General features: G+C 35.4%; 4 protein-coding genes across 5 annotated transcripts; all 4 read left to right on the top strand.

The window, feature by feature from the left end:
- The first annotated feature begins 215 nt into the window (after nucleotides 1–215).
- On the top strand, nucleotides 216–6,820 carry LOC107011445 (DNA replication licensing factor MCM3 homolog 2). Of its 2 annotated transcripts, none has more exons than XM_015210957.2 (16): nucleotides 216–443; nucleotides 582–700; nucleotides 980–1,188; nucleotides 2,905–3,035; nucleotides 3,122–3,360; nucleotides 3,455–3,691; nucleotides 3,900–4,054; nucleotides 4,125–4,333; nucleotides 4,423–4,588; nucleotides 4,674–4,870; nucleotides 5,064–5,123; nucleotides 5,208–5,300; nucleotides 5,541–5,761; nucleotides 6,031–6,087; nucleotides 6,176–6,317; nucleotides 6,462–6,820. In XM_015210957.2, the coding sequence occupies exons 1-16, from the start codon at nucleotides 378–380 to the stop codon at nucleotides 6,522–6,524; spliced, it is 2,364 nt and encodes a 787-aa protein (XP_015066443.1). In that variant the 5' UTR covers nucleotides 216–377; the 3' UTR covers nucleotides 6,525–6,820. The 2 variants fall into 2 exon arrangements, with proteins under 2 accessions (XP_015066443.1, XP_015066441.1); XM_015210955.2 differs by having other exon boundaries at nucleotides 6,025–6,087.
- A 1,469-nt stretch (nucleotides 6,821–8,289) lies between these two features.
- On the top strand, nucleotides 8,290–11,718 carry LOC107008911 (uncharacterized protein At2g34460, chloroplastic-like). Its single transcript, XM_015208124.2, has 5 exons — nucleotides 8,290–8,449; nucleotides 8,582–8,782; nucleotides 9,343–9,462; nucleotides 10,980–11,252; nucleotides 11,336–11,718. Exons 1-5 carry the CDS (start codon nucleotides 8,330–8,332, stop codon nucleotides 11,498–11,500), a joined length of 879 nt encoding a protein of 292 aa, XP_015063610.1. The 5' UTR covers nucleotides 8,290–8,329; the 3' UTR covers nucleotides 11,501–11,718.
- A 646-nt stretch (nucleotides 11,719–12,364) lies between these two features.
- On the top strand, nucleotides 12,365–16,032 carry LOC107011381 (uncharacterized protein At2g34460, chloroplastic-like). The gene is made up of 5 exons (XM_015210862.2): nucleotides 12,365–12,525; nucleotides 12,622–12,822; nucleotides 13,993–14,112; nucleotides 15,313–15,585; nucleotides 15,689–16,032. Exons 2-5 carry the CDS (start codon nucleotides 12,622–12,624, stop codon nucleotides 15,851–15,853), a joined length of 759 nt encoding a protein of 252 aa, XP_015066348.1. The 5' UTR covers nucleotides 12,365–12,525; the 3' UTR covers nucleotides 15,854–16,032.
- Nucleotides 16,033–18,991: 2,959 nt separating this feature from the next.
- Nucleotides 18,992–21,733, top strand: LOC107010041 (putative disease resistance protein At1g50180). Its single transcript, XM_015209314.1, has one exon. The coding sequence runs from the start codon at nucleotides 18,992–18,994 to the stop codon at nucleotides 21,731–21,733; it is 2,742 nt and encodes a 913-aa protein (XP_015064800.1).
- Nucleotides 21,734–26,825: the final 5,092 nt, after the last annotated feature.

Here is a 26,825-nt window from a genome sequence, read left to right as displayed (position 1 = left end):
CATAATTTTCCTTTAAAATTTCACCGTTACTTAAATATCTACTATTATCCAATTGAATTTTTATCTCCTCTCTCGATGCTAACTGATATAACATACATCCGTCTTTTCATCATTTAAGACGTGACATCACTAAATTACGAAAATACTCTTGGAACTGTTAAAAGTTTTTTTTTTTTTTTTTTTAAAAAAGGGAAGAAGATGGAGTTAAACAAAAGGCTATCCTTCCCGCCAACCTCAACCCTTCATTTCCCGCCAAAATCCGAACCCTAACTCCAAAAATAGAGGGAAAATCCCCAATCTTGACCTTCATCATTCATCACTCTCTCCTCCATTTCTCTCTCTCTCTCACACAGAGATTCACACTTTCTCAGTCAGCCATGGATCTAAGCGACGAGGTTAGGGCTACGCATAAGCGAACTTTCCTCAAGTTCTTCGAACAAACTGTAAGTGTTTTCTCCTTTTTTTTTTTCTTTCTTCGCATGTTTTATACTTGATTAATTTGGTTAATTTTATGGAGTCTGAGTTGTATTTATTTATTCGTTTGTTTTTTGCTTTTTTTGATTCAATTTTTACTTTTGTAGGAACTGGACACGGAGCTGAAGAAGGAATTTGAATCTATGATCAACAACAATAGGCGTCGTGTCATTATGGACCTCGCTGATTTCTACAATGACAGAGAAGGCTCTGATTTGGCTCGCAGGTTTTAATCTTTTTCATTAATTTTAGTGACGTCATTTTTGGCTTGTATAATTCGAGGAAAAAATCAAGAGTGGTTTTGGGTTTGTGTTTTTGAAATTGAAGTACTACCCTAGGCTTGTTGGTGTGGTTTTTCTAGTTTATTTGCTTTCAGGTGCAAATTTGATGGGGAAAATGTTGAAAAAGACAAGTTTTTTGATATTTTCCAAGTATTGAAGTTTACCTGGGGTTGTTGATATTGGTGGTCCAGTTTATAAATTTCTTCTTTTCTTGAATTGTGTAGGCTTCTTCAGAATCCTAGTGAGTATATGCAACCATTGGTTGATGCTTTAACCGATATGATCCGGACCCATAATCCCAAGTACCTCAAAGAAGGCGAGCAAGTCTTGGTTGGGTTTACTGGTCCTTTTGTTTCGAGGAGAGTAACCCCAAGAGAGCTGTTGTCCCGTTTCATTGGTTCCATGGTTTGCGTTGAAGGCATTGTTACCAAGTGTACGTCTTTTGAATTTGCTTATAGCGCTCATTTCTAGCTCATATCTACTTTGACTGTGGTATCATGCCAGTGTATTATATAAATCTTAAATTAATCATATTTACTCCATTATCGATAATTTAGCCAACAAAGTAAGGCCACTAAATTTATTTTAATTGATGCGTCTTAGATTCACTCCAAAGTTAATGAGTCAGTAGGAAGGCCTAATACATTTCTGAGTCATTTTTGTACTGTGAGTATAGCTCATTTGGGGTCTATGGTGAAAACTTTGATGAATATTTCTTTTATTAAAAATGCTTTTATAATGGTAAAAGCAATGAAAATGGGGAACTATTTATCTGGTGGGTAGTTGTTTATTGCTTTTATAATGGTAAACCCAATGAAAATGGGGAACTATTTACTTGGTGGATTAGTTGTTTTACACGTGCCGCAAAGGTTTGGGTGATATGATACAACTGATATGTGTTTGACAGCTGTATGTTAGCAGCAATTTTTCATTTGAAATGACCTCTGAAATATATTCATGTCCATTTCACAGGGGAAGACGTGTATATGTCCAGTGAATAAAGTAATGATGATATAGTAGTTTCTTGTTTGTAGTGGGCCATGTCTATATCAGTACCAGTTGCTAGTAAAGGGATGATGAAAACTGGACTTTCTAGGACTGTAGTACTAGTATTATATGGTTCAACTGATTAACTAAGAAGAATTATTGATTTCTAAATAGCTGGATTGGACATGAGATTACCAATTATATCCATTTTTATTGGTGGTTATTATGTTCCTCGAGTGCATCACGTTAGCATTTGAGATGATTGGTAGTTTCAATAACCAGTGTGCAGTTTGCTGGTGTGGAATTGGGAAAAGATTGCATGTCATGGATACTAAGCTGTTAGCACAAGTTTAGCTTAAGTACTGTTAGCACAAGTGTAGCATAAAGTACTGGACTTGTGCTTATTAGATTGGTTCCATATTGGTGCAATTGTGCAACTGGAGAGTGATCCTTGTTACTTCTGCACTGTATACTTGTGCCTTTTCTTCTAAATGCACTGTATGGTCAATAATTTGCAAGCTTCCTTCTTCCTGATATGCATTTACTCGTGCCATTGCCAAGTATAGCACAAGAATTGGAACTTCATCCAGTTGTGCATATTTGTTTTCCAAAACTAAACCAATTTTATCCTTTAGCTTCCTACATCACCAAATAATATGATTAAGCATAGTTGGGCATATTCAAATTCTAAAGCATATCAAAGGGCAATAAATACAGAGAATTGATATCAGCAATAAGATGATAAAATATGCCAAACATCATTAGTTTGACTATGCTGTCTTCTGTTGTTTGTTTCATTATTAAAATCTATTTTGTACTTGATTTTTCCTGCTCATGTTTGCAATCTGAAGTATTTGATAATATAAAACACATATTCTTTGTTATTTCTTGTTGTTTATTACTGAAATATGTGTCTAAATTTCATTCTCTAGTCAAAGAAAAACATGAGATAAGTTGATGCTAGGGCAGATTTCATCTGTCATCAGCTGAAGTTTTTGAGTCATGAATCATCTTCTTGTTTTATATTTAGTCCTTAGCTTGCTGCCACTTTGAGTTATAAATCATTTTCTTGTTTTATATTGAGCCCTAGCTTGGATTCCACTTAGTAATTGACTCTTTTAATAAAATTTATTAATGAAAGTTGCTACTTCAATATCTATAGGTTCTCTTGTGAGGCCAAAGGTTGTAAAGAGCGTCCACTTTTGTCCGACAACTGAGAAATTTACGGCCCGTGAATACAGAGATATCACATCGAATGTTGGTCTGCCAACTGGTTCTGTGTACCCGACACGGGTAATGATGAACTGATATAGGTTTCAGTTTTGGCCTTCTCTATTTGTTTAGCTAAACAGAATTTCACAAGAGTGATTATGTTGCAGGATGATAATGGCAATTTGCTAGTTACTGAGTACGGTTTATGCACATACAAAGATCATCAAACTTTATCAATGCAAGAGGTGCCTGAAAATTCTGCTCCTGGTCAACTTCCTAGAACAGTGGATATAGTCGTAGAGGATGATCTTGTTGATTCATGCAAGCCTGGAGACCGTGTAGCAGTTGTTGGGGTATACAAAGCTCTTCCTAGTAAAAGCCAAGGAAGCATGAATGGTGTATTCAGGTGTGTGTTTAAAGTAACATACTGCTTTATCTCCCTCAGAATATTTAAATTTTGTTTTCTGTGTGTAATCCTGTCCATCGATTTTGTTGTGCAGAACAATCCTCATAGGTAACAATGTGTCTCTCCTGAACAAGTCAGCAAATGCACCAAACTACACAGAGAAAGTCCTGAAAGACATCAAGAATATTTCTGTTAAAGATGATGCTTTTGATCTTCTTGCTAATTCACTGGCACCATCTATTTATGGGCATTTGTGGATAAAGAAAGCAGTTGTTCTGCTCATGCTTGGTGGAATTGAAAAGAACTTGAAAAATGGGACTCACTTAAGAGGGTAAGATAAACTATTTTACCTTCGGTCAGGCTACATTTTGCTGTCCTTAGCACTTAGCACCAATGCAGACATTACTGCTTGACCATGTGAACGCAGTTTTTTTTTCTCCAGTTCATTCAGAAGGCTATCATAATTTTTTATGTACTGTAACTCCTCTATATGAGATTGATTCTTGAGGTCTCACAACAACCATTTTTACTGTATTTAGTGATATAAACATGATGATGGTTGGTGATCCATCTGTTGCCAAGTCTCAGCTGCTGAGAGCAATTATGAATATTGCTCCGTTAGCAATATCAACTACTGGTCGTGGTTCTTCTGGAGTTGGTTTGACAGCTGCAGTTACTTCTGATCAAGAAACAGGTAATTTTTTTTCAAAAGCAGAATCTACGTTGCATGTAAAGTAAACTGACAAATATGTACTTGGAAATAGGAGAAAGAAGGCTAGAAGCTGGTGCCATGGTACTTGCTGACAGAGGTGTTGTTTGCATTGATGAGTTTGATAAAATGAATGACCAAGATCGAGTTGCTATACATGAGGTTATGGAACAGCAGACTGTAACCATTGCTAAAGCAGGAATTCATGCATCCTTGAATGCTCGATGCAGTGTAGTTGCAGCTGCAAATCCCATATATGGTTCTGTAAGTTTTTCAAAAACAGGTCCATCTAAATGCGTAATAGCCTTGAGATATGTATCATTTAACTTTTCTGTACCATCTTTTTTTGACAGTACGACCGATCATTAACTCCAACGAAGAACATTGGACTTCCAGACTCACTGCTCTCTCGTTTTGATTTGTTGTTTATTGTTCTGGATCAAATGGATCCTGGGGTTGATCGTCAAATTTCTGAGCATGTTTTGCGCATGCATCGGTATCGTTCTCCAATAGATGGAGGTAGGTTGGCAGTTATGTTTGAAAATCTTCATGCATTGCCTTTTCCTAGTTTGTATGAATGAAGTGAATCTATTTTACCTTTTAGGTAGCTCAACACTAGATAATGATTCAAGATATGAAGAGCAAAATGACAAGGATGAAATGCCCGTCTATGTTAAGTATAATCGGATGCTACATGGTAGAAATTCAACTCGGAGCAAGAAGGATACATTGACCATCCAGTTTCTCAAGACTTACATTCATTACGCAAAAAACAGGATCCATCCTGAGCTGACTGATGAGGTAATTAAGTGTAACTTTTGCAGTTGCATAGCATCATTGCATTTTCATGCAGGATTAATTTCTTTATGCCTTGTAAATTTGAATTTTGAAATACTCCTTAAGAATTAGCTGTAATTAACCTTTGTCATATCTTAGCTCCCCTTGATCAATGTACTGCTCTCATGCTGATATTTATAATGATAATCATATGTAGGCATCTGATAACATAGCTACTGCTTATGCCGAGCTTAGAAGTGCCAGTTCGAATGCAAAGGTTGGTATTTTATGTCTGATATCCAGATAACTAGCTTGTTATGTTCTTTATGTGATGTAATTGATTTGTCTTAATTTCCATTAGACTGGAGGAGGAACACTTCCAATTACTGCCAGAACTTTGGAAACAATTATTCGGCTCTCAACTGCCCATGCCAAGCTGAAGTTGAGAAGACAGGTGAGGACTTATTTGATTACAAGTCTTATATAGGAAGATTGAAGTTCCCTATATATGCTTAGGATTAGAGGTTCACTGAATATAAAAACCATCATCAACATAAATTGACCAGTTCTTGACTTCAATCAATGAATTTGGTAACTAACCAAAATTGAGTTTTCTGGTTTCATTCTTTCCGTGATTATCTGCTCTGTATGGATCTATTTTGCTCAAAATTTGTTTCCATTTCTTTTCTGGCAGGTTTTGAAGTCTGATGTAGAAGCTGCTCTTCAAGTTCTACATTTTGCCATATATCATCAAGAACTGACTGAGATGGAGGAACGTGAGCAAGAGAGAGCAAAGGAATTGGGGAAGAAGCGCAGTACTGACCATGATGGAGGTAACAATGCTTCAGCTCGTAAACGCAGAGCTGAGCATGATGCAGGTGATGAATCAGCTGATCATGAAGCCGGGGGAGTAGGGTGAGTTCCTAACTATAAAATATACATAGTCCAGCTATCATCAATATTTTCTAGTCTTGGGGATATCTTGTTTTTCTGCAGGTACGTTTTTTGGTAAGTGGTTTTCTGATAACTTTTAGGTTCTTTCATCAAGTAAACAGAAGTAGATTGCAACGTCCTCACATTTATTTACTTTGATGATCTATCTATATGGTGTTTGTTTGTTTTATCTATTATGATGTTTCCTTGTAATGTTTATGTTTCTAAAGTGTTCTTTTCGAAAGTGGTAGTGAAGCGATGGAAACTGATGATACTCCAGCAGCTGAAATCAGCACATCTCCTGAGAGGTCTGTGTAATTAACTAATGATCATTGAATGCATTTACTTTTACTCTGGGGTTGTCAATTATGGAATCTAACATCGCTGAACTTGCAGATTGCAAGCATTCAGTGCAGCACTTGGTAGGCACAGGAACTTACAACACGTGGAACAAATTCCAGTTGCTGATGTGGAGAATGTTGTCAACAATGGGGCGACTGTACCTTACTCAAAGGCGGAGATAGAGAAATTATTAAAGGTATGCAAGTCCTTTGATTGTCCCTAGTTCCAAATGTATGTGTATATTACCTCTTAATTCTCAACACTGAATGTGTATCAGTTGGATACAATAGTTTTTGAATGTATAAACAGCTAACAGAGAAAGTGGTGCTCTAATATGCAGATGATGGAAGAGAAAGGCCAATTGTGGGTACACAGTGATACCAATGTAGTTTACTTCATGTAAATCGGTCCAATTGGAGCGCTCGCAAGTGCAGTTGTCTCCTTTCTGATGGATTGTCCAGGCCTAACTATATGGGGGATACACCATTTGTTATTGAACCATAGCTTCTCTTTATGTTTCTGATAGTATTATGGTATTCATCTATTTATCCCCACTTTGATATTCAGGATCTGATGAAGCATATGAATCTTACTTTTTCTGTTTTAGGGAAAAACTGAATGGTAAATGCATTATGTAATATACAATTTATGATGATTGTCTCTTTCAATTGAAAAGTTGCAATTCACGTTATTTGCTGAGTTAGGCTGAACTCCACTTATAAGAGCAAACAAGAAATGTTAGGAGAAATGAGAAATTTTATTTTGTGAAGAGGCACAAGTAGTAGTGTCAGTTATATGAGGGGCTTCTCAGCTGACATTTGTGTACGTGGGTCCCTTCAATGACAATTTACAGTTCATCTCCTCACTTTTTCTTATTCATTTGTAATGTTTTCAGTCTAATGCATTTTCTTAAAAACTTTTAATGTAATTTTAAGTTAAAGGAATTTTGGGACTTGCTCACAAATATCTAGTATATTTATTTTAACTCTATATCATTTATATTTAAGAAAAAATAAAGTAATGTATTGAAAAAAATTAAATTTAATTTAATTTATTGGATGAAACTGAAGAAATCAAAGTTAGTGATACTAAAACAATCTTAAAATTTTGTTACTTCATTACATAAATTCACTTTTATTTATTTTAAAATTTTCTATAATAACATATAGCAAGTGTCTCGTTGTAATTTGAAAGAATTCATTATAATTACAATTAAATCTTTAACTTTTTATATAAAGAAAAATATTTGAAAGAATTCATTAGATTTCTTTAGACAATGCATACATTTTTTGGAGGATGTTGTATACAGTTTGATCAATTTCTTTTATTATCATATAATTTTTTTTAAGAAGGGGGACAAAAATCGAATAAATGAAAGACATGACAAAAAAACAAAGGAATGAAAATTGACTTATTGATTTAATTTCAATATTTGAAAAAATTAATTTAATTTCTATTAATAAAATATTTGTTTTAAATCAAATCACAAATAGACCTTAAAATATTAAATTCAAGCTTTTAACGAATGAAAATACTTAGTAAGAGTTATAGTAAGTTTTTAGTGCAGTTGATTGGTTACCTGTATTCATCTTCGACTCTCCATATTACAAACTCCCTTTCCCTACCTCCAATTTTTTCCTTTTTTAAAAAAAAAATTAAAATAATTCAAAGGCATATTTGAAAGGAAAAAATAAAAAACACCTCCTCTACCCTTTTTTTTAGTTGTCAGATTTTGACTTGACACATCTATTAAAAATTAATGATTGATATATTGAGTTTAATATGTTACACCTATTAATTTTTGATAGAGTTCTAAACATATTTACTCACCATATTTTTCAAAGACATAAACTCAATGTTAATTAATATGAGAAAAAAAATCTTCTTTCTTAATTTGTTAAAGATGATAAATAAAAAAAATTAAATTAAAAAATACTTAACAAGTCAATTAAAATAGAGAAAGGAGTATAAAATTTAAAAAGATAAGGTTTTTTTTGAATATTTGAAAGAAAGAGAAATGTTTTATTCTATTTTTCCAAAGTGAAACTTATAATCGACTTGGCAAAATATGAGAGGACCTCTCACAAATATTGTTTGCCACATAATACTTGTGACTCATGCAAAATAAAATTTTTCGACCAAACAAGTTGGAGAAATATAATGACTAAAAATTTATTTTAATTGGCAGGGGCTCGAGTAAGAAAAATCATGGCTACTGCCACTGGTCTCTTCTTCCTTACAACGTCGGCCTTTTCTATCACCTCTAAACGGCCCTCTGTTTCTCTTTTTGTCAATAAAGTTCACTCTTTTCGGCTCAGAGCAGCAAATGTAAGTCTCTTTTATAACAAAAAGATCACATTTTTTCCTTTCAATTTTCAAGATTACGTAATATTTCAAGAAAATATGCTTCTGCTGTTTGTGGGGTAAGTCATTTTGGTTTTGTATTTTGTTTGATTACAGATAGAAGAAAGTGAAATTGAAGGAAAAGAGGAAGTGGGTATCAGTGAAAAGAAGAAAATATTTGTTGCTGGTGCGACTGGGAACACTGGGAAGAGGATTGTTGAGCAGCTTCTGGCAAAGGGTTTTGCTGTTAAGGCTGGGGTTCTTGATGTTGATAAGGCTAAATCTACCTTACCGGGTCAGAACCCTGATCTTCAAATTGTGGGTTTGTTAAACTTTTTAGAAATTAAAAGTAGAAGTTAATTGCTTTATCAGTAGTTGATGATGCAGCAAAGTATGCTACTTTGAGGGTTGGATGTTAAGCTAAAAGAAAGTTTTGTTAATAGAGGAAATTCCTTTAAATTTCACCTACTTATATTGGGCTGTCTGTCCAATTCTGTCTTTTTTTTTTTTTTTATCTTTCAATTTGAAGAAATATGTAGCTTGTTTAGTCTGCTTGATCTTGCTCACACTCCTCCATCAACTTAAAGAGTTTGTTTTGGCTGGTGTATTCAGGTGATACTTATTGTATTTTAGATAGAAAAGGATTAAAATTGGAGATTATGTCAAAACCTTTAAAGTATGATCATTTCGTATAAAAGGTAATTGGATTTTATTTTTCAAACAAAAGGCATAGCAAATGTATTAAAAAAATCTGGGAAAAGCTGCTTTTGAATGCAAGTGAAGAGCTAACTATGAAGTATAATGTTCACTTCTATTTTGTTAACCTTTGAGTTATTTCACTTGGAATGATGAAATCAATTCTAATATGTTATTTTCAGGTGAAAGCGGATGTCACAGAGGGATCAGCAAGACTAGCTGATGTCATTGGGAATGATTCAGATGCAGTAATATGTGCTACAGGATTTCGGCGTTCACTGGATTTTTTGGCTCCATGGAAGGTTAGTTGCTACCTTGCCATCCTGTTTTACGATTAACCTAGCAGTTTACTTATCATTTCTGAAATTTTATGGTTATGTTTTCTCTTTATGAAATACTGATAGACTCATTTGGATGATCTTTATAATAACATGAATTGCAGGATGCAAATCCGCTCAAAGGAAAAAGAAAAAAAAAGCCAAAATATAATAATTAATAAGATGAAAACAAAAGAAAGAAGTGTTGATTAAGTTTGTCAAGAGTCCATGACTAATTTCAGTTACAGAAGCCTCTTTACATGATGACACCCTTTCCACCGTTGCTACCCATGCACACATTCTTGGCATTGGAAAAATAAAGTCTTTTTTGTTCTTTTAAGATTCACAATGGAGACTTTTATGAGTATGATACCACAAGATATTGCCGCTAACTCCTCATATTGTAGATAGGATCTTTTAAGTTAAAGAAACTTCATTCCATTGACAATTTGTCTACACTGCAGAAAAGTTAATGGAAGACTGAATAGTTTCATGTTACTAATACTTTTTTTTTTCTGTTTATGGAGACTTTTCATTCTTTTGTCAGAATCCAGGGGAGCAGGCTGTTATTATCAATTGTTTCTCTGATGGGGTTGTTGGTTCAATTGTTTCTTCTTTTTTTCTCTTTTTCCCCAGCTTTTTGTGCTACTATTAATCCACCCTAGGTCTGCCATTTAAGCTAATTTCAAATTTGAACAGTTTAGTACGCCAATTTAAACGTTAAGATCTTAGATTCATAATAATGCCTGGAAAACAGGAATCAAGAATGGCTTGGTTAAGCAGGTGAAGGCCTACTAGGTTGAATTCAGAATGGATCTACTGTCAGAAAATCAATTATTGTTGAACCGTTAGTCGTGTTTCAGGTTTATGAAAGAATTCCTTGCCTGTTAAGTAAAGCACGATTCTTGATTTCCTTTCCTAGCTCTCAACTGGATTAGAGATCATATGTGATTGAGGATCTCCAGAGGCACACCAAATAAGCTAATGCCATAAATTTTAATAGAATGACATAAGTAACCTGTGGGAGCTTCGAGAAAAAGTTATTTTGTATACTTATCTGTCCGTTCCACAGATGAAGCAAACATCATATCGGTTCTGATGTTTGCTTAGGGGTTGAATGCTTAATACAATCAAAAAGTTGAGAATGCTTCTCGAATGTTTTCAAGCAAAAACTTGAGAGCAAGACTGGAAATGTTCTAAAATGTATAGGGTGCTAACGTATATCATCTTATTTCCTTGGCTTGCTTTCACCTTAGATTTGTTTATGTTCCTTCTAGACATTTATTATGGCCAAAAGGCCTCTGTTGATGTCTTGCCTTCCAGATCATCAAACTCACAACCTTCTCTTGGTTATTCTACTTAAGTAAATTATGAAGCAATTATCAGATCTTCGAGTTGTTGGCTCACTTCCCTAATTATTATTTTGTTGGGGTTTTGATGAATTATGAAGCATTGTCCTTCCACTACTATTGTTTAATCTCTACTGTACCATTCTTGAACAGGTTGATAACTTTGGCACAGTAAACCTTGTTGAAGCATGCCGAACACTTGGTGTTAAAAGATTCCTCCTTGTTAGTTCCATTCTGGTCAATGGAGCTGCAATGGGACAGTTGTTCAATCCAGCATATGTATTTCTCAATGTTCTTGGACTGACATTGATAGCAAAGCTTCAAGCAGAGCAATATATTCGAAGATCTGGCATCAATTACACAATAATAAGGCCTGGTGGGCTAAAAAACGATCCACCTCAAGGAAACATCGTAATGGAACAAGAGGTAGCAATATGCAGCTTACTCGTTTAATTATGTGTATGTGTGATTTTTCCTAATATTCTCCTTGCTTTTCCTTTAAAATGTAGGATACCCTTTACGAAGGCTCGATATCTAGAGATCAGGTAGCTGAAGTAGCAGTTGAGGCACTACTTCATCCAGAATCTCATTACAAAGTCGTGGAGATAGTAGCTCGTACTGATGCCCCTAAACGTTCATTCAAGGAATTATTTGGTTCTATAAAACAGCAGTAGCTTGTCAAGATGATGTTTTATGTCTATGTTTAAGCACATGATTTATAAATATAGTTACTTAAAGATCACAATGCAACAAATTTATATCGCAACATCCTTCTCTGCAATCTTGTAACAATGGAAGTGAATGATTAAAAGAGAGCTTATTGACCCCCGTTTTATGCGGGCTAAGGGTCTAAAGGATACGTAGCCAGATGTAAGTCCAAAATTCATTTGTTCCATTTTCCTTCTTTTTTGTTCATCAATCGGAAATCAAGATAAACTGAACGACTTATAATCGTTGTTAGTCTTACTTTCATGGAGTGATAGAAAGCGAAATTGGTAGAAATTTGACATTTCGTTATCTTACATTGATTTTGCTCTTTTTTGTTTTTCTGTGCCATCTTGAGGCGATTTATTTTTTTTTACATTTTTTTTTAGTAAAATCTCATGTTGTAAAAGGAAGGCAGAAAATATTATGCTAAAAAGGTGAAAAATATAACTATAACAATAATAACGAAGAATCTTAGTAGCTGAGTTGGTTGATTATCTTATTAGTAGGCTTCGATCTTCGCCTTTTATTTTTCTTTTCCAGGTCCTTTTAGTCAATCTAGCAGTCAATAATACAGTACTTTTTTATTTCATGATATTTTTTTGTTGTTTTCTTTTGTTTAAACTCAAAGTTCTTTTTTTTCTTTCAAAAGTTCATTATATAAGAATCAAACATTATTCATGGAGTCAAAAAAGTCTATAGTATTACAGTAATCAAACATTTTCTTTAGTAATTTCAAATAATACTCGTACTTAGATATATCGTAAATTCAGATGAATCGAATTTTAATAGATAGAGATAATTACCGAAAAAGAAAAGGACTTTCGAGAACATTTTTTGGCGGTTAATTAACTGAAATTAATTATGGATTATGCTAACAGCAAGTTATGAAAGCAAGACCACTGGTTTTTCTTGCTCAGAACCCTTTTGCTCAAACCTCCATACATTCTCTGTCCACACTAAAAATCACATTTTTTCATCTTAAACCAACAACGTACGTCTCTGCAACAAGTTTTCACTTCAAATTTTCAAGAGTCTTCTTTATGGGTAATGTATAATTGTGCTTTTAACTTGTCGTTTTTGATTACAGATGGAAGGAAGTGAAATCAAGGAGGAAAAAGAAGCAGGTATTGGTCAGAAGAAGAAAATATTTGTTGCTGGTGCAACTGGGAACACAGGGAAGAGGATTGTTGAGCAGCTTTTGGCTAAGGGTTTTGCTGTTAAAGCTGGGGTTCGTGATGTTGACAAGGCTAAATCTGTTTTACCCGAAGCAAACCCTTTTCTTCAAATTGTGAGTACTCCTTTGATTTTCTTTAATTTGGGAATTCTTGTTTGCTATAAATTGGTTAATAGCAAAGCTGAGGGGTTTTAGGGCTTTCAGAATCAAGTTGTCAATTTAATAATGTGGTTGTTGAATTAACTTTACTAATTATGGATAAACGAAACAGTAATAAGTTCTTAATATTACTATTAATTGAGAAATTTGACTTTGTTACATAAAGCTTGAGTTTGAGCAATAATGATGAATTGTGTTGCTTGAACTCCTCAAAAATGTCAACAACTGAATGTCTGCTTCTCCAAAAGTAGTGTATTTTTGGACGAGAATGAAGAGTCCGCACAACTTAGCTATTGTAAAGTGAAATTCCAATTTATTAATGAGAATGGAGTTGTAATTTGAAATATTACCTGTTTTACAGTAAAATCTGCTTAATTTGTGACATATGGAAGCTGAAAAACTTGGAGCTCAGATAATCCAATTTTTGGTTTTGATTACGAGCCGGAAGCTCTTCTTAAGTTTTTCATAAGAAGCTATAAGTAGGGTGCTGTACTTCGGCGTCGTAGAGTTTTAAGTGCATGAGACTTTGGTATATTCAGTCCAACCAAATAAATATTACAACTTGCAAGTTTAGGTCACAAATTTTTGTTATTTTGCCCCCGTAAGATTTTTGTTTGGAACTTTCGTTTCATTAGTAGGACAGCTTTCTCAAAACATTTTAGAGAATCTAGGAACAAGTAACTATTTATGACTCAGAGAGTCTCGCTTTCCAAATTAGAAAACTTCAAACTTTGTGTTTTTAGATATACATTCTTACCCGCCTATGCGTGCTACATGTCTTGCCTTGTCATTTTTACTCAAGCTGTCAAATCTGTAGTTAGTTTTGTAGATGAAATGAAAACTTTCTAACTTTATTATCAGATATTTCAGTTTTTGAATATAGCAATATCTTTAACCTTCTAACTTTAGCCTACAATAAGTCGAAATTTCATTTTCAACATGGATAAGACTGAACACTGCAATGCTCCAAGTTTAGCTATTTGATATAGGCTAGAAAAAGCTGAATACATTCTTCTGCAAATGGGAAAAATAGATAGTGAAGGAAACATATACCTTCTCTGGAAAGGACCAACTTGTTTATGAATACTCCCGGTGGGAATTCCATATTGTTCTGATTGTTCTCAGGTGAAAGCCGATGTGACAGAGGGATCAGCTAAACTAGCCGATGCCATTGGTGATGATTCCGATGCGGTAATATGTGCTACAGGTTTCCAGCCTTCGTGGAACTTGTTGACACCTTGGAAGGTTAGTCAACTTCAATCCACAAAATAGTAGTATTTACCAGATCCTTCACGCCTGATCTTGATGATCAGCAAAGTGAGATATTTTGTGATAGGCTTGATGGGAGTTTCCGTCTCATTTTATGCAATGCAACGTCTTTTCAGTACTTAAAGTTTAGTCTTATTAGCTTGTTTATCACACTTTGCTTGTTGGTTTACAACTGCAAGAACACGTTGGTGTATTCAATATGGAATCCATGGTCTTTTGGAGAGTCCTCATCATCTTAAAATGCTTCTCGATACCCAGGACAGGAAAATGTAAAAGGAGTGACCAACGTTATAGGAATTGAAGTTCAATTTTTTCCGCTTAAAAGAACGTTCTAGTTACTGAATTGGCATTCAAGTATCATCTTGAAGATAATAGACTAATAGTTGTTATGGTGATGGTAGTACTTATTGTTTTGTTTGTTTGTTCCTTTAATTTTACTTCATTACACCTCCTCTTGACATCTTTTAGCCAAGCGCAAGGTAGTTGAGAGTAATTCAAACTCGAAAAGCTTTAATCTCAATTTTTACTGTTATGCGTAACAGTCTTCTGGCATCAAGAGATTTATCATCTTCATTTCGTTTGGTGAAAGAAAAAAAGAATATTAGCACGTGGAGTGAACGTTTTCTGGCATCAAGAGATTTATCTTCTTCATTTCGTTTGGTGAAAGAAAAAAAGAATATTTGCACGTGGAGTGAAATTTCGAAAGCCTCCTTCTATCTCCCTACTTTCCATTTATTGTTTTCCTTTTCTATTTCTTTGTTTACTTGTCTGCAGATTTTAGAAAAACTCCCCGGACAACCAAGATATGAACACCATGAAACTTAATGTATTCCTTCCCCATATGTTAACTACTGTGGGTGTGAGATCGAGTTATTGTAAAAGTAAGTAGTCCGTTCCAGTTGCTAAAAGTTGGTGCATTTGACAAACCAACCTTTGGAACTTCCTCTCTGGAGTTAAGTTGAAGCAGAGATTACTGTATCAGCTCTTAGACTCAACCCTCTTTAGCTTTCACTTGGGATCTATAAGCGTCAGTTGTAGAAACAAATATGGTGCTGGGCAATTCTATTAAAAAGAAATGGTCCAAACGATACCAACTCTGGAGCATTCAGCTTTCACTTCTCTGATTAACTAGGTTAAAATGAGGAAATGTATCCTATCATTGTTCTATTTTTTCAGGTTGATAATTTTGGCACAGTGAACCTTGTGGATGCATGCCAAAAACTTGGTATTGATAGGTTCATCCTTATAAGTTCAATTCTTGTCAATGGGGCTGCAATGGGTCAGTTGTTCAATCCAGTCTATATTATCCTTAATGTTATGGGACTCGTATTGGTAGCAAAGCTTCAAGCTGAGAGATACATTCGTAAATCTGGCATCAACTACACAATAATTCGGCCTGGTGGGCTAAAAAACGATCCTCCACAAGGAAATATAGTCATGCAACCAGAGGTAACATTATGTATAGCTTACCCCTGTAGTGTTCCATTTCAATAATATTCCAGAAGTCCTTCTTTGCATCTAATGTTGCACATTCTCTCTTCCCTCAATTTAGGATACTCTTTTTCGAGGCTCAATATCTAGAGATCAGGTAGCTGAAGTTGCAGTCGAGGCATTGCTCCATCCAGAATCTCATTACAAAGTCGTGGAGATAGTGGCTAGTACCGATGCCCCTAAACGTTCATTCGAGGAACTCTTTGGTTCAATAGAACAACAGTGACTTGTAAGCATGCAACTTCTATTCCATCCACTAAATTGTTACTTTGATACATACGATACTCAACATTTCTCGTGTAAATGATGATACTGTTGTGATCTGAACTTGGTTCTTGCACCAAGTTCACAACACTAATCAAAAGAATTACAACTAGTATTATTTCCAGAATTTCCTTTTTCCAACAGTGCACATATTAATGTTTGCTTGCTATTTGGCTTGCCAGGAATTTTGAGTTATAGTATTAGCGTCTTGTTTAATCGCTGTGAATGTCATTTCTTAATTTATTTTTTCATGACGATCACCAAATACTCGGTGTAATTCCATAAGTGGGGTCTGGAGAGGGTAATGTTTACGCACACTTCACCCTACCTTGGGAGGGTAGAGACTGTTTCCAAAAGACCCTTAGCTCAAGTAAAACATATGAACACAGGTTTGAAAAGGAAATACAATAGTGAATCACCAAAACATCCACATATCAAAAATAAAATTTGTCTTATAAGATGATGAAATCCCAACAAAGTAGAAAGTAACAAATTACAAAAATTGATTAGAAGAAGAAAGCAGCCAGAGAAGCAAAGGCAGCCATGAAAACAGGAATAAACAAAGTAATAGCAGCACTCTCCATTGAAGGTGCAGGGGCAGGTGATTCTTCTCCAGCAGCCATTGCTCCTCCAACATTTCCGAAAGCGACAAGCATCATTATGTAAATGGTGAAAACAGCCAACTTCTTAATACCCTCCATTTTTTTCTTTTCAGTAAAATACAGAGAAGAAAAAGAGAACTCTGAGAAATGGAATACTAGAATGATTAAACTGACTGTCTTTAAGTGTGTATTGAAAGGACAATACAACATGGCTTTTATAGGAAAAAGTTTATGGGAAAAAGCAATAATTCTCAAGCTATATTATTCGAGAATATTAAGAACAAAATATTTTTGAGAGTGATGGGTTGTCAAAATAATTTAACTAGTAATATTAGCTTTATAGATACAGCCTGGACTAAACAAACTAGATGTTCCCCACTTGTTATTAGATAGTAAGTTTGTTAGTTTTTTATTGGTTAAGCTAATTAAAGCTTCAATGCCATGTGCTGATCACTTAAATTGTTTAGAGATTTATCAGTTCATCAACTTATCAAAATAATTTCTCTTAATTCCTGCGTTAGTGGTCCTATTCACAAAAAAATAAATTATTTTAACATAGCTCATCCTTTCGGTGATGTCAAGAGCCACCATATGCCACAGGTGTTTGAGTCAGATTACATGGTAAACAATTGTGGACTAGTAATACGTGATATCTTTTGCGATAAGTATTCTTAAATTCAGGACGAGACAAAATTCATGAAGCTTGAATCGAAAAACAAGGAAGAATTACACACATTTCAAAAAAATGAAAAATTAGTATCGAACATGTATGAGTTAATAGTATATAGTAAATATTGAATTACATTAATGTTGATTAAAAAAAAGGATTGGAAAGTAAAGGTGATGTAAGAAGATACATCAGAAAACTTTTTAATTATACAAACAAAGGATTAAGGATAGAAAAACATAGATTAAAACACCCAATCCACCTAATAATGCAAAATGATAATAAGCTAATTGATGCTTTAACATGTGCTGGTTGCTTAACAAACCATTCTCAATGATTACATACACAAGCTGACAACTTATACAAATGTTTTTTTTTTGTTGATAAATTATGTAATTAATTAAGATAACTCAATCCAAAATAATCAAATAAAATCTGTCACCAATTATTTATAGTAGCACTGCACATGTAGGAGCTTCATTTCTCTTAGAGCAAGTAAAAACTAGCCTGGAAAATAATAGTTCTGCAATTCTTTTTTTTGGTTACAGACTGGATTAACTAACATTGCCCCTTTAAAATATATAAAATTTTCTGTAATAAGATAGTTGGAAATGCAACTAAATTTTTTTCCCCTATAAAAGCCACTCCTCTTGTTAACTTTTTTAAAATACATTATTCACAAAGTCACCAGTCCTCATTGTTTGTTTTTCTCATTTTTGTTCAAGTTGTTGAAGAAAAAATGGAGTGTTCCAAGAAGTTTGTTATGGTTTTCACCATTTGCTTAATGGTTCTTTTAGCTTTTGGAAATGTTGGAGTTTTAGCTGCAGAAGCACCAGCACCTTCACCTTCTATGGAGAGTGCTGGAGTTGCATTGTTTGTTCCTCTTCTAATGGCTGTCATTGCTTCAATGGCTGCCGTCTTTTTCTAAAGTTTCTATTTTTTTGCCCCTTCTTAAATTCTTGTTTCTTTTCCATAATTGTAATCTTGGGATTATTTGTTGGGATCTTGATATCTAATAAGAATTTAATTTCATTCTGAGAGAACATGATGTTTTTTTACTGTTATCTATAGTTTTATACTACTAGTTCTGTACTATCATTTAGCAATTTAATTTTCTGTTATGTGATATACCGACTTCATGATTCATCACTAACTTCATTCACTTACCACACCCTTGTCCTCAGGTTCTGTGGATATATTAGAAGTAGTACTTTGATTTTCATAAAAAGTAAAAGCATTACACATATAAAATTGAAAAAAGGTAATATTAATCTTCAATAGGAAGACTTGGCCTTCATATACAATTAGTTAAACATAGTCGAATCAATGGATGTTTGAGTTCCTCAAGAAAGAGTCTTGTTGGTATATAATTACCACAAGGCATAAATTCTATACTTCAGGTTTGTAGCAAATGATTTCTTAAAACAATTGAAACTTTGAGTAATCCAACGTAGTTGCTTTCAGTTTTCTAATATTTTCTCCCAACTTGACACATAAACCATTGAATGCCTGAAATTTAGTTACGCAAAAAACAAAGAAACCAGCTGATAAAAGTAGAGAGAAAGAAGATGCAATGATTACTGATCAAGTAAATTATCATCCTTTTTAGTGAAGATAATCAAGTAAAGTATCATTGCAGCAATCTATCCCTAGAATCACATAGTTATATAAGACATTATTTCAGAAATATTAGGAGACAAGCAACAAGAACTAAGAAAAAAAGAGAAATAGAGATGGCTGAAGCAGCAGTTCCTATGTTGCAGAGCGGCTTATAGATCTTCTCCAGAAAAAAATTGTTTTCCTGAAAAACGTCCAACAAGGAGTTGAAGGAATGCAAAATGAGCTTGTCAGTATGAAGTGTTTCCTGAAAGATGCAGATATGAAGCAAGAGGAAGATGAGGCCGCAACAATCCGCAATTGGGTATCTGAAATCAGAGCAGTTGCCTACCACGCTGAGGATGTCATTGAAATATTCATCCACCAAGTTGAGTCCCAAACACTACAGTGTTTCTTCATCAAGTGTGTCTTATATCCTAAGAAACTATACTGTCTTTACAAAGTAGGGAAGGAGATTGAATCGATTCAGACCAGAATTCTTGAAATATCCAACCGTCGTGAAAGATACGGCATCAGGAATATTCAAGGTCTCGGAGATGGGGAAGGGTCAAGCACAACACATAAGAAGCTGCGTGAACTAAGACGCTCCTCGCCCTTGGTTGCCAACAAGGATGTTGTTGGTCTAGAGAAGCATGTGAACTCTGTCGTGTCAATCCTTCTGAAGGAGGACAAACGGCTTCGTGTTGCTTCAATTGTTGGTATGGGGGGCGTCGGCAAGACGACTCTCGCGAAGGAAGTTTATAACCAAACTCAAATCAGAGAAAAGTTTGACATTCGGGCATGGCTTTATGTATCCCAAGATTATAAGCCCATGAAGATCATCAAGGAACTCATTTTACAACTGGCAAGTCCAGAAGAAGATAAAGTGAAGATAGTCGATACGATGGACAAATTGTCAGAGGCTGGTTTGGAGGAAATGCTCCAGAGGTGTTTGAAAGATACATGCTATCTCATTGTTCTTGATGACATCTGGACCACAGAAGCATGGGATCTCATTGTTAGGTCATTTCCTGACAACGGTAAGTCAAGTAGATTGCTACTTACCAGCCGCAGTAAGGAGGTTGCCTTGCATGCAGATGCTCATACTACACTTTATGAACATAAAGTATTGAGCAAAGAGGAGAGCTGGGAACTCTTTCTCAAGAAAGTATTTGCTGAGGATAGAGAGTGTCCACAGGACTTGGTGGACGTGGGAAAAGAGATTCTGGAAAAATGTGATGGGTTGCCACTGGCGATCACTGTCATAGGTGGTCTCTTGGCTGGGAAGAAGAAGCAAAGAAGTGAGTGGCAGAGAGTACAGCGAGGCCTCAGTTCATACCTTGTCAAAACTCAAACTTATGGCGTATCAACAATTTTGGCGTTGAGTTATCAGGACTTACCTCCCCATTTGAAATCTTGCTTTCTCTACTTAGGCCTTCTCCAAAAAGGCAAAGACATCCCTGTGAAGCAACTCATGCACATATGGATTGCCCATGGTCTTATTCATCAAAAGGGAGAACAAACATTAGAGGACATTGTGGAGGATTATCTTGATGAGCTAATTGGCAGAAATATGCTTCAAGTAATCCTAGTTAGAGCAGATGACAGAGTTAAGAGTTGCCGGCTCCATGATCTCCTACGAGACTTTTGTATAATGAAGGCCAGGGAAGAAATGTTTCTGGAGGTAGATAATCCATCTATATCCCTCTCTGCATCTCGGCACCGTGTCCTTTACTCTCCAGTAAAGAGGTACAAATATTTTGGAAATTCAAAATCGTATATAAGGTCTCTTCTATCCTTTGATTCATCTTCTAAACTAGTTAACCTTGATTGTATTTGTACGAGTAGTTTCAAACTTCTCAGAGTGCTATACATAGACTCTCCTGGTTTAAAGGTGATCTCAGATAGTATTGGGAAACTATGTTCCTTGAAGTACTTAGGCATAGGATGGAAGACATGTATTAAGAATTTTCCCCATTTGATAAGTCGTTTGCAGAACTTGGAAACAATAGATATGCCCATGTCTAGGTTTTATTCTGTGAAAGTTCCTAATGTTTTATGGAAGTTAGAGAATTTACGGCATATACTTGGTTACATCAATAACCCCCGCCTATTGAAGATTGACCTACCTAACAATCTCCAAACTCTAGGCAGCATACCTGTTCATCACTGGATGCACCATGAAAGCCTGACTAGAATGACTCATCTCCAAAAAGTTGGTTTACTCATTGGAAGTGCTGATAACCTAGACATGAATCGAGTATGTAATTCACTTGCAGAGCTTAAGAGCCTTCAATCCTTGTGTTTGGAAGTAGAGGGTAACAGGAAAATATCTTTGGTTGCTGGTTTATCTAAGTTGAGTCATGTTGTCAAGCTTAAGTTGAAGGGAGGCTTAGCATCAATACCAGTTAATTCTTGCGTATTTCCACCTAAGCTTTGTCAGCTGACTTTGGTGAACTCAAACCTCCATCCAGATTCAATCCGAGTATTGGAGAAGTTAGCCAACTTGTCAGTTCTAAAACTAGTCAAAGCCTTTTATCATTATGATTGGTATCAAGAGTATAGGATAAGAATATCGGAGAATGGGTTTCGTGGTCTCAAGTTCCTCAGGATGGATCAACTAGTGTATATGAAAGCGATGAATCTAGGAAAAGGTGCAATGGCAGGACTCGAATGCCTGCAGATCTTCAAATGCTACTCGTTGACGAGGCTCCCAGGAGAGTTGATATCATTGTCTAACCTTAAGAAGCTTGAGATTCGAGGAATGCCTAAAGAATTTTTTGCTAGGCTTCGAGTTTCGGATTTGCACAAACTCCAACACATTCCCAACATTGTGGTTGGACATCCCAGCACAGATTATGAAGAATGGATCCAACAACTGGAGCGTAGAAATATGGCTGCAAGTACAACGGAAAGAAGGGCCAAGAAAATTTTCCTTGAATCTTTAAAAAAACATTTGCCTGAGGGAGTTTTTTAATTCAAAAAATATTTTTTTTTCTTTTTCTTTTCGTTATCTTGATTTTTATTTGTCAAAAATTTAATAGACAACAAATATATATTCTTCTTTTTCCCTGTTTATGTCATTTTGGTTGATTTCTTAGCATAATTTAAAGAAGGATAAGTATAATGTTAGTCTGGAACAAGTTCATTTCTTTTTTGGTTTGGTACAGACTGGATTGACTAACATTATCCAATATATTACTTTAGCCAATTGCTACCCCTTTTCTAACATTTTGTTTGAATAGTTATAACCTATACTTTCATGATGTATCATACTATATTATACTGTTTTGTTTTAATGAAAATAATATTTGAACATATTGTATAGTTCTCCATCGTTACATAATGTCATGCATCCATAATTTGAATGATAAATCTACAAGAAAAGTAGGGTATAGGGTAGAACGATTTTGAAATGGCAGGGTGAAGGATATATAAAATTATTAGGTAAAGGGATAAAATGAAAAGAAAAAATTAAGATAACGACGCGATCACACCAACTCAGTCGTTTCACAAAATGGGTCATTTTGTTGTTACCTAACAATGGGGATTTAAATGATACGATACAATAAAATCTAACAACCAAAACAGACTTTGTATGCGAACTAACGATACAATACGATAGGTAACAATCATCCAAATATGGTGTAAGTGTTTCTATTTTCTGTAATAAGATAGTTGGACAATCAACTAAATTTAAGTTTCTATATGAAAGTCACTTCAAGAAGAAGAGAAGACCTCCCATGGAGAATGCTGGAGTTATTTTTCTTTGGTTCCTATTCCAGTGGCTGTCATTGCTTCAATGTCTGCCATCTTTTTCTAAAGTTTCTGTTTCTTTGCCCCTTCTTCATGTTGGTATTTGGAAAACTTAAGAGAAAACACTAAGGTTCAGCAGAAGCTCTTTCATACATTTCAGATTACCCGAAAACTTTTTCCACACTAAGTTAGTAGAAAAAAGGTAACGGTAAAAATATGACACTTAGGTCTGACTCAATCTGGAAAGCTAGTTCGTAGAAGGAGGATTGCCACATTTGCTGATAAATTTTACTATGCATTATGCATATTGTTGATTTTTTATTATGCTAATTGTATCTCAATATCTTCAACTAAAACCTTGCATGCTGCAAAGTACTCATTGTCTCCTTTTTCCAATGCATATGCATCTTTCATCATTTAACAATTAAATTTTCTGTTATACGAAGATGTCAACCTCATGATTCTCCGCTCACTTTATCTACTTACTCGGCATACCCTTGTCCTTGGGTTCTGAAGATATATTAGAAAAAGTACTTTAACTTTCATAAAAAGCAAAGCATTACACATAAAATTGAAAAGGTGACATTAATCTTAAAACTGGAAGACTTGGCCTCCAATCTCCATATACAATTAGTTGAACACAGACGAATCAATGGATGTTTGCGTTTCTCAAGAAAGAGTCTTGTTGGTATATAATTACCACAAGGCATAAATTCTATACTTGAGGTTTGTAGCAAGTGATGTCGTAAAACAACTGAACTTTGCGTAATCCATTGTAGTTGCTTTCATTTTTCTAATATTTTCCCAAACTCGACACATAAACAATTGAATGTCTGAACTTCATCTATTTCATCCAAAATTTGGGCTCACACAAGTTCAGCTCTAAGGTTTGAACTGTAGAACACGAAAACAAAGAAACAGTAGAGAAAAAGAAGATGCTATGGTTACTGATCAAGTAAAGTTTCATCCTTCTTTAAGAAACATGATGAAGTAAAGTATCATCCGACGATGATCAAGTAAAGTGTCATTGCAGCAATCTATTCCATAGAATGACATAGTTATATAAGACATTAATTCAGAAATTTAAGCAGACAAGCAACAAGAAATAAGAAAAAAGAGAGAAAAAAAAAACAGAGATGGCTGAAGCAGCAGTTTCCTATGTTGCAGAGCGGCTTCTAGATCTTTTCCAGAGAAAAATTGTTATCCTGAAAAACGTCCAACAAGGAGTTGAAGGAGTGCGAAACGAGCTTGTGCGCATGAAGTGTTACCTGAAAGATGCAGATATTAAGCAAGAGGAAGATGAGGCCGCAACAATCCGCAATTGGGTATCTGATATCAGAGCAGTTGCCTACCATGCTGAGGATGTCATTGAAATATTCATACAACAAGTTGAGTCCCAAAAACGTCAAAGTTTCTTCATAAAGTGTATCTTCTATCCTAAGAAACTATACGGTCTTTACAAAGTAGGGAAAGACATTGAATCGATTCAGACAAGAATACTTGAAATATCCGACAGTCGTGAAAGATATGGCATCAGGCATATTTAAGGTCTCAGAGATGGGGAAGGGTCAAGCACGAGAGAAGATGTGTGAACGAAGACGCTCTTCGCCCTTGATTGCCAATAAAGATATTGTTGATCTAGAGAAGCATGTGAATTCTGTCGTGTCAATCCTTCTGAAGGAGGACAAACGGCTTCGTGTTGCTTCAATTGTTGGTATGGGGGCGTCGGGCAAGATGACTCTCGCGAAGGAAGTTTATAACCAAACTCAAATCAGAGAAAAGTTTGACATTCGGGCATGGCTTTATGTATCCCAAGATTATAAGCCCATGAAGATCATCAAGGAACTCATTTTACAACTGGCAAATCCAGAAGAAGATAAAGTGAAGATAGTGGAAACGATGGACAAATTGTCAGCCGATGGTTTGGATGGAATGCTCCAGAGGCGTTTGAAAGATACATGCTATCTCATTGTTCTTGATGACATCTGGACCACAGAAGCATGGGATCTCATTGTTAGGTCATTTCCTGACAACAATAAGTCAAGTAGATTGCTACTTACCAGCCGCAGTAAGGAGGTTGCCTTGCATGCAGATGCTCACACTACACTTTATGAACATAAAGTATTTGAGTAAAGAGGAGAGCTGGGAACTCTTTCTCAAGATAGCAAATGCCGAGGATAGAGAGTTTCCACATGACTTGGTGGGCGTGAGGAAAGAGATTCTGGAAAAATGTGACGGTTTGCCACTGGCAATCACTGTCATTGGAGGCCTCTTGGCTGGTAAGAGAGTACAACGAAACCTCGATTTACACCTCGTTGGAAGTCAAAGTTATGGTGTATCAGCAATTTTGGCATTGAATTATAAAGACTTACCTCCCCATTTAAAATCTTGCTTTCTCTACTTAGGCCTTCTCCAAAAAGGCAAAGACATCCCTGTGAGGCAACTCGTGCACATATGGATTGCCCATGGTCTTATTCATCAAAATGGAGAACAAAAGTTAGAGGACATTGTGGAGGATTATCTAGATGATCTCATTGGCAGAAATATGTCATAAGTAATCCAAGTTAGAGCAGATGACAGAGTCAAAAGTTGCCGGCTCTATGATCTCCTACGAGACTTTTATATAATGCAGGCCAAGGAAGAAATGTTTCTCGAGGTAGATAATCCATCTATATCCCTCTCTGAATCTTGGCACCGTGTCCTTTATACTCCACTCGAGAGGTACGAATATTTGGGAAATTCAAAATCGTATATAAGATCCCTTCTATGCTTTGATTCATCTGCTAAACTAGTTAACCTAAAGTGTATTTGTACAAGTAGTTTCAAACTTCTCAAAGTGCTATACATAGACTCTCCTGGTTTAAATGTGATCTCAGATAGTATTGGGAAACTATGTTCCTTGAAGTACTTAGGCATAGGATGGAAGACATACGTTAAGAAGCTTCCCCATTCTATAAGTTGTTTGCAAAACTTGGAAACAATAGATATGCCCATGTCTGAGTGTTATTCTGTGGAAGTTCCTAATGTCTTGTGGAAGTTAGAGAATTTACGGCATCTACTTGGTTACATATATTCCTCCAGCCTATTGAAGATTGAACTACCTAACTATCTCCAAGCTCTAGGCAGCATACCTGTTCATCTCTGGGTGCACCATGAAAACCTGACAAGAATGACTCATCTCCAAAAAGTTGGTTTACTCATTGAAAAAGCCGATAACCTAGACATAGATTAATTATGTAATTCACTTGCAGAGCTTGAGAGCCTTCAATCCTTATGCTTGGAAGTAACCAATAGCTTGCAAGTATCTTTGGTTGCTGGTTTTCCTAAGTTGAGTCATGTTGTCAAGCTTAAGTTGAAGGGAGACTTTAGCATCCATACCAGCTCATCCTTGTCTATTTCCACCTAATCTTTGTGAGCTGACTTTGGTGAACACCAATCTCCATCCAGAGTCAATTCAAGTGTTGGAGAAGTTAACCAACTTGTCAGTTCTAAAACTAGTTAAAGCTTTTGACCGATATGATCAGCAAGATGACAGTATAACAATATCAGAGAATGGGTTTCGTGGACTCAGGTTTTTCAGGATGGATCAACTAATGTCTATACAAGAGATAGGTGCAATGGCAGGACTCAAATGCCTGCAAATCTTCAAATGCTACTCGTTGAGGAGGCTCCCTGAAGAGTTGATATCATTGAGTAACCTTGAGAAGCTGGAAATTCGAGAAATGCCTGAAGCATTTATAGCTAGACTTCAAGTTTCAGATTGGCACAAACTCCAACACATTCCCAACATTTCGGTTGGACATCCCAGTAAAGATTATGAAGAATGGATGGCAGAACTGGAGCGTGGAAGTATCATTAGCAACATCAGGTCAAATGCACAGGTATAAGAGCAGCATATTTGTTCAAGCGACTGGCAGGAGTGAGCACAGATGACAATCTGTCTTCACTTTTTTTGAAACTTTTTCGCAAGTGTTTTCTACTAATGTAACTACTGCCAGTTTAGAAACATGCATTTAAAAGAAGCATTTTTCTTTCTATAAGTATATTCTTAGTCCATAGAATGGCAAGGTTCATTATCTAATTCCACTTCTAATTTTTGCACTAATTCCGAGTATTTTTGGACTCTGGATTGATCTTCTTCTTCATTTTCATGGCAAATAGTTTTTTTTTTACAAAAAAAGGTTAAAAAATGACTTCTCAAGTTAAGGAGTAAGTGTCATTTTCTTTTACAAAATTTTCAACTTTCCGATAAATACATTCATTCTTAATTCGAGATTTTGAGTTTAAGCCCCTTAATATGAAATCGTACCCCA

The sequence above is a fragment of the Solanum pennellii genome, chromosome 2 (genome assembly GCF_001406875.1).
Source record: "Solanum pennellii chromosome 2, SPENNV200".
In the NCBI taxonomy this organism is placed as follows: Eukaryota; Viridiplantae; Streptophyta; class Magnoliopsida; order Solanales; family Solanaceae; genus Solanum; species Solanum pennellii.
The sequence above is the reverse complement of the archived record's forward strand: the minus strand, read 5'-3'. Positions and strand labels throughout refer to the sequence as shown.

Coding starts and splice junctions, on each gene's coding strand:
- LOC107011445 (XM_015210955.2), top strand. CDS start 378: ATGGATCTAAGCGACGAGGTTAGGGCTACGCATAAGCGAACTTTCCTC. Junction 5,124..5,207: donor GTGCCAGTTCGAATGCAAAG/GTTGGTATTTTA, acceptor AATTTCCATTAG/ACTGGAGGAGGAACACTTCC. Junction 6,318..6,461: donor AGATAGAGAAATTATTAAAG/GTATGCAAGTCC, acceptor TCTAATATGCAG/ATGATGGAAGAGAAAGGCCA.
- LOC107011381 (XM_015210862.2), top strand. CDS start 12,622: ATGGAAGGAAGTGAAATCAAGGAGGAAAAAGAAGCAGGTATTGGTCAG. Junction 12,823..13,992: donor CAAACCCTTTTCTTCAAATT/GTGAGTACTCCT, acceptor GATTGTTCTCAG/GTGAAAGCCGATGTGACAGA. Junction 14,113..15,312: donor ACTTGTTGACACCTTGGAAG/GTTAGTCAACTT, acceptor CTATTTTTTCAG/GTTGATAATTTTGGCACAGT.
- LOC107008911 (XM_015208124.2), top strand. CDS start 8,330: ATGGCTACTGCCACTGGTCTCTTCTTCCTTACAACGTCGGCCTTTTCT. Junction 8,783..9,342: donor AGAACCCTGATCTTCAAATT/GTGGGTTTGTTA, acceptor TGTTATTTTCAG/GTGAAAGCGGATGTCACAGA. Junction 9,463..10,979: donor ATTTTTTGGCTCCATGGAAG/GTTAGTTGCTAC, acceptor ATTCTTGAACAG/GTTGATAACTTTGGCACAGT.
- LOC107010041 (XM_015209314.1), top strand. CDS start 18,992: ATGCAAAATGAGCTTGTCAGTATGAAGTGTTTCCTGAAAGATGCAGAT.